This window comes from Morus notabilis, unplaced genomic scaffold (assembly GCF_000414095.1).
Source record: "Morus notabilis unplaced genomic scaffold, ASM41409v2 Scaffold137, whole genome shotgun sequence".
NCBI classification, from domain to species: domain Eukaryota; kingdom Viridiplantae; phylum Streptophyta; class Magnoliopsida; order Rosales; family Moraceae; genus Morus; species Morus notabilis.
In genome coordinates this window covers 761,881-768,640 of record NW_010358172.1, presented here as the reverse complement: position 1 = coordinate 768,640, position 6,760 = coordinate 761,881, and the positions used below count along the sequence as shown (strand labels likewise).

Below are 6,760 nucleotides of genomic sequence, written 5' to 3'. Positions count from 1 at the left end.
CGTTATATATATATATATATATATATATATTTTTTTTTTTTTGTGTGTGTGTGTGTGTGTGTGCATCAAGGTACCTTCTCGTGCCATGCAAGCGTGTTCCACTACCTACAATCACTAATTCATACACAGAATATATATGAGAGATACAATGCACACGCAAATATTAACAAATTATTAATATATTATATGTTATTTATCAAAATCAATATTATTATTGTCTCAAGTTTTTAGGCCATATCTTGTCTGGTTGAAGTGGAAATGGCCTGTCCACTATAGGAGCTTAGACTATTACATGTATCCTCCCACTTTTGACGTTTCGTGAGAAAGCTATGTGTGTGTGTATATAAGTGGTTTCTCGGATCAAAATTTATCAACAACAAAGTGAGAATCCTATATTCAGTACACAAAACTCGATAAATAAGCTGCAAAAAAGTTGGAAATCTCAAGGAAGATCAGTGTGAAGAGAAGCCTATTTTTTTTTTAAGGCCAAATGGATTCAACTCATGTGACAATATCCATTTCACATTTAGAGTCGCAGGTTGAACCAAAACCTCCAAGTAAAGAGGAAAAGAAGGAGCCAAAAGCACTTTCTTTTGTCCACAATATTGTTTCCCATACGAGAGAGAAGATCACAAGCAATAAGCAAGACGTCAGAAAGCTGATTCACAGCGCCAAAGTTGGAATTGCTCTTGTTTTGGTGTCGCTTCTTTATCTGCTTGATCCTCTCTATGATCAAGTTGGAGACAACGCCATGTGGGCTATAATGACTGTGGTGGTCATCTTTGAGTTCTACGCAGGTAATTATTATTATTATTTTTTTTTTATCAACACTTAACAAAATACTGGACGGTTTCTGGTCAATAGATATAAAAGGAGATTTTTTCTTCTCTTTTAGTGTCATGTCCATTTTATTTTTATCGTTTGCTTTTGTAAAAAGAGATTCATTCTCTTTTGGTGTCATGTCTACTTTACTTTTCTCGTTGTTTTTGTGAAAGGAAATATGTATTAAACGTGACAATATTATGATTAATTACATGTCTCAGGAGCTACACTTGGGAAGGGCTTAAACCGAGGAATTGGCACTATATTAGGAGGAGGATTAGGGTGTTTGGCTGCATATATTGCTCAAGAAGTTGGTGGGACTGGCAACTCCATAATCATTGCCATCTCTGTATTTATCTTCGGTAAGAACTACGACGTATATGCACATAGCTCCAATATTCTTGGAAGTAGTTGAACATGTACGTACATGTAATATATGTCAATTTACTGCTAAAACAAAATTACGAGTACTAAGTTGTCTGCCCAAATTTGATGGAACTATTAGCTAGAAACTAGTTGAATATGTACGTACATGTAATATATGTCAATTTACTGCTAAAACAAAATTATGAGTACTAAGTTGTCTGCCAAATTCGGTGGAACTATTAGCTAGAAACTTTGCATAATCGCACTTCCATTTTTTTAGAAAAGGGTGCGCCACTTACGCCGCCACACGTAATAAACTCCAGATTTTTATAGTGCTTGATCACTAAAATCAATCATATTTGTCGCTAACGAAAGGGCACTAATTAGTACTAGTGTGTGTGTGTTTATGAACTGGCCATACGTCTAGTGGTCATACCCACCACAACATTTGTGATGTTTAGTATTGTAGTGATGACCTCAAGCATTTTTCTTATAAAAATCGGTTTCGAGAAAACATCATGTCACTTTGGATCACGAGATATTTCCCACCCCCACCACCACCATGCATCATCATCATCATCGTCATTCAAATAAGAGTTAGGAAATTATTTATACATCCTCCTCATAGCTCCACCGAATTTTTGTTATAAAAAGATTGGTTATCTTTTTGATATATCATTAGGAACAAATCTATATCTTGTTGGACGTAAAACTAATTAAAACGGTTGTTAACGAAATAATCAACTGTGTTGATAAGGTGCGGGCGCGACATACACTAGATTGGTGCCGAAAATAAAGAAGAGACACGACTATGGATTGATGATATTTATCTTAACGTTCAATCTGGTGGCCGTGTCTGGTTTGCGTGCGGAGAAGGTGTTGGAAATAGCCCGAGAACGCCTCTCAACGATAGGAATGGGCTTCGCCGTTTGCGTGTTCATTAGCTTGGTGGTCTTTCCCACATGGGCTAGTGATGAACTTCACGACTCTACTGCCTCCAAATTCCAAGACCTTGCCGAATCTCTTCAAGGTAGGTTCGTTACTCTCTCATCCAAACCAAATTCAAATGAAAAATGGTATATTCATTCCAATGGACGTAAAAATATTTCCTATCGCTCACAAAAAAGTCGGTCCCATTAAGTTGGGTCCACCTTATATGAATAGCGGAGTTTTAACGTACGAGGATGAATAGAAGTGCTCGATTTAAATTGGAATCCTTAATTTCGCTTATTTTTTTTTAAAGAAAAAAAGATCCACTTTCATGAAAATATTGTTGGCGTATGTATAGTACTACTCCTCATGATGCTTAATCTTGTCAGCAAAATTATTATTAAATATTATTTTGTTAAGGTTGTCAGTGATCAATACTTCGATTAAAATATAAGCATTCGGAATAATAGAGTCAATAGTAAATGCAACTAGGATAATTGAGACGTAGCTCAAAATTATTCTTATTTGAGTATCTAATTTGCTACCTTTTCCCCTAAAATATTAAAGAACTTGGATTAAAGTAATGACGCTCATAGTGCAAATTAATTAAGTGTTTAAGTTTAGTATTATATCATATTTCCAATGTTGCTTTCTTTAATAAAGCTACTTAATTATTCTCAAAAAAAAAAAAATAAAGCTAATTAATTACGTTGGATACGTGTAGGATGCATGGAGGATTACTTCAGATTAGCAAACGAAAAGGAAAACGAGCCAAGCGCCAGCAGTTTCAGTAGTTGCAAATCAGTGCTAAATTCAAAAGCAAAGGATGAGCTACTGGTATTAAGCAAGATTAATTTCATCTCTAAATTATAAATTATTAAGCATTTGGAAAAAGTTTCATTAAAAAAAAAAAAAAAAGTGAAAAGGCAATATTTCTTTCCATGTTATAATTAGTTTAAGTAATATTTCAGGCTAACTTTGCAAAATGGGAACCATGGCATGGGAAATTTGGACTTTACTACCCTTGGGGAAAGTACTTGAAACTCGGAGAGCTCCTCAGAGAGCTAGCGGCCTCTCTTGTTTCCCTCAAACATTGTCTTCAATCCCCTCGACAGGTACACCTATGAAGATTAACAATATTTCAATTCAACCAATACAGAATTCACTTATTTTAACACAAGAATTTACGTAATTCTGCATGAAAGTTTCTAATTCATTAAGACGCTAGAAGGAATTAGGATCAACTGACATAGAATATTTAATGATAAATACGAAAATTGTTTGAGGAAATTGGCTAATTACATTGTAATTTTATTGACAATATTAGCCCTCAACAACCCTGAGGCAATCAATTAAAGAGCAATGTGAGGAAGTGGGGTGTTCACTTGCATGGAGCCTCAGGGAGCTTGGGGACAGCATAAAGAAGATGAGAAAATGCCAGCAGGCAGAGCTAATAGCCCCGAAAGTGAAGGCGATGAGAGTAGAGCTGAGCTCCGCCGTGTCTGCGAATTCCAAGCTAGGACAGACGGAGAACATCGACGCGCTCGCAGTCGCAAGCTTTGTCTTCTTGTTGATGGAGGTAGTGGAAAAGGTTCAAGTATTGGCAAAGGAGGTTGAAGAACTTGGAGAACTTGCTGGTTTCCTTACTTCTGCTCACTAGCAGTACTCTATCTATTTCTTATATATACATCTAGCTATTTATATGTATATCTATGTATATAATGTATCAATTTACGTATTGGCGTAAATAATTAACCATTTGGAGAACTTTGGGTTGGGGCCATATAGAAGGATATTTACAGATAATATGTAAATGGTGAAAAAAAGAAAAAAGGGGTATATATATATATATATATATATATATATACAGCATGATTTAGAGACTAAACCCTTTAGGCCGTTACAAATCTACCTGTGTCTTCTACTTAGTCAGAACATCGCAGCTGTTGCACACTAAAATTTTGTCAAAGTAAAAGTGAAGTATAAATATATCGAACTTTGTTTTCGTTATTATCAATACGTACAGATATATATACATATACATATATATATATATATATTTGAATTTTGAACATTGAGCATTTCACCCCTGTTTATTTATTTGTTTACGTATACAGAACAGATGGTGGTCGTAAATATCCATTAAAGTTTCATAAACGACTCCAACAAGTGAAAAAAAGAAGTAAATGTTGGAGGCCAAGCTTGAAGCTGGTGGGGATTTAGTGAGTTTGAAAGAAAAAACAGAGTATTAGCCCTTTGTATTAACCAACTATGGGACAGAGATCTGAACATGCACAGTAAAATTATTGTAATTTGGCATTAATATCAAGTGATATGGTCCAAAGCAAAGAAAATAGAAGTCCAACTTATATTTCTCATCCTTCTAGAGGTGAAGACGTTATCAGGATCGGTTAAGCCTATTAGCTAGCTAGCTGCTAGTGCATGTTTAAGACATGCCAAACTATGTTTATATACATTAATAAAATGCCTCTAAGGAAAAAAAAAAAAAAAAAAAAGAAAAAAAGAAAGACAAAGAATGAAAGAAAAGAAAAGGACATACAAGATAATGGTCAAAATAGTAACCAATCATATCAGACAAAAAACGGATTATCAATATTGTGATGCATGTTGATGGAAAAACCAATAACATTTCTAATAGTATATGATAGTTTTGTCAAATCCAATTCCGATGAGGGCAAGAAAGGAAAAAGAGAGAGAGAAAAAAAAAACAACAGAAAAACGGGCGTTCTTCTAAAATTTTTAGCAATAGTAGTTATCATGGAATTCTTGTGCATTTCTATAATGGTCAGAAGCAGTCCAGATACTAAAGTTAAGAAATTTCTGTGCAACTTAAGCACGTACAAGGCGGGTGATCCTTTTGCAACTAGTCTAGCTTATGTTCTCGACGAATTGAAGTTTGCAACTCCAGATCACGAGAATTATGATTTTATTTTATTTTTTGATATTTATCCTAACCCTAATGCTTTTGCATATGGGCATGATTCTTGTGACCAAGACCTCACAAGCTCAGACTGCTCCGAGTGTTTCAGTGCTGCCAAGAAGGTCACTGTACGATCATGTCCGAATCGGATTGGGGCTCAAGTTGTGCTTCTTGATTGTGAAATTAGGTATGAGCAATACCCATTTTCCAATTAAAAGGAGTGAACAAGAAAAAGAAAGTAAGTTCGTGCATTTTAGTAGGAAAAGATCAATTATCCTATCCAATTGAGGTTGCCACAGTGTGTGCGCCAGTGTTATCAATAAATGTGGACTGTTGGACGTACTCTTTTGCTCACTCTGTGTTCTCCACTTTTTTATTTTATTATATATTTTTGGCATCTTGGAGAGACAGCACTGTATTAGTGCTTGCTGGGAAATGAAGAATTCAATCCACTCATGTTTAGTAATAAGATTATGAATGATTGGGAGCATTATTGTCAAATCAAAGCGAACGAAAATTGACACTTTGATTCCAAGGGGAAACGGATAAGTGATAGTCCAGGTACCCCAGAAGGATTGCTCTTCTTTTTATACATGTCCACGATCGATACTAAAAGGGATTAGTGGTGCTGAATGGAGTAGGTCCCATAATATATAACTCACGGATAGAGACAACTTTCTATTAGTTGTGTTGCTTAATGCCAATAAAACGTCCAATCCTTTTTTCGTACTTATGTAACATGATTATTAAGAGTGTGCAAATATCTTTCTTTCAAACATAATTTCTAAGAAAAAGACGAAAATAGTAAAATTAATCCTCAAATTCCTACCACAAACAGCATTAATATGATGGAGTATAAAATATGTCCAGGTTTCTTTTGAATTGGAAATACATGAACAAAATGTCTGAATATACCTCGACCTTTCTCCTTGGGCCACAAACATTGTTCTGACTTGAGAAAACAGGGTATGACAACTTAGGTCTCGTTCATTTCACCGATTCGAGTTTTCAGTTTTAAGTTTCTACAATAAAAAGCTCTCAGAAAATGTCACATCTAACTTTTTCTGCTACAGTGAAAAGCTCTCAAAAAATGTCACATCTCAGCTTGAATTGAAAACTCAAATCTGCGAAGTGAACGAGGCCTTAGTATATAAACACATAACGTGTGCTTCAGTTTCATGCCTTAGGGCTTAGACAGTTCCCGCTTGAGTAAGAGTGCGTAAAGAAGCTCATTCCACGAATCGGGCACGCCGGGCAAGCACCAGTGGCTGCAGTCTTGGTGGTGTAATGGCTCATTCTCCTGCCGGACGTTGTATATCGACGGATGTCCATCTTTTCTCCTTGTTGTCATGTTTGTCACGCTCAACACATCCACTTTATTTGGGCGCTGTGATAACACCTCCATTACTAGCTTTGTAATGACTGAGAAAATTTCAGACTTTAAATAATACAATTTATTTATTTAAGCCAAGGATTTTCCTAGAAATTATTATGTGACTGAGGATTTATGGGAATCAATATATGTATTCCTAAATTCTGTAGCAGATTTCATGTTAAGTTCATGTTTTCGATCAAGTAAATTCGATCGATAAATTCTTGCCGTACTTTAAGGCGGAATAATTTTCAGTACAAGTATAGTTTGAGAATCTTAATTTCAAGAATCTCCAAACACAGCATGATGTTAGCAGCGTAAAAAAAAAA

At 35.3% G+C, this 6,760-nt stretch overlaps 3 protein-coding genes across 3 annotated transcripts in view; 2 read left to right on the top strand and 1 right to left on the bottom strand.

Annotated features, from left to right (window-relative positions):
- The first annotated feature begins 490 nt into the window (after positions 1–490).
- On the top strand, positions 491–3,778 carry LOC21407774 (aluminum-activated malate transporter 13). Its single transcript, XM_010092089.1, has 6 exons — positions 491–797; positions 1,044–1,184; positions 1,946–2,218; positions 2,843–2,955; positions 3,090–3,233; positions 3,446–3,778. The coding sequence occupies exons 1-6, from the start codon at positions 491–493 to the stop codon at positions 3,776–3,778; spliced, it is 1,311 nt and encodes a 436-aa protein (XP_010090391.1).
- A 1,142-nt stretch (positions 3,779–4,920) lies between these two features.
- Positions 4,921–5,274, top strand: LOC21407773 (antifungal protein ginkbilobin-2). Its single transcript, XM_010092088.1, has one exon. It carries the CDS (start codon positions 4,921–4,923, stop codon positions 5,272–5,274), a length of 354 nt encoding a protein of 117 aa, XP_010090390.1.
- A 968-nt stretch (positions 5,275–6,242) lies between these two features.
- The window catches only part of LOC21407772 (protein trichome birefringence-like 10), a 6,656-nt gene continuing 6,138 nt past the window's right edge, over positions 6,243–6,760 (bottom strand). Inside the window, exon 4 of the mRNA XM_024161617.1 lies at positions 6,243–6,474. Coding sequence (XP_024017385.1) covers positions 6,243–6,474 — 232 coding nt within the window. The remainder of the gene's footprint in view (positions 6,475–6,760) is intronic.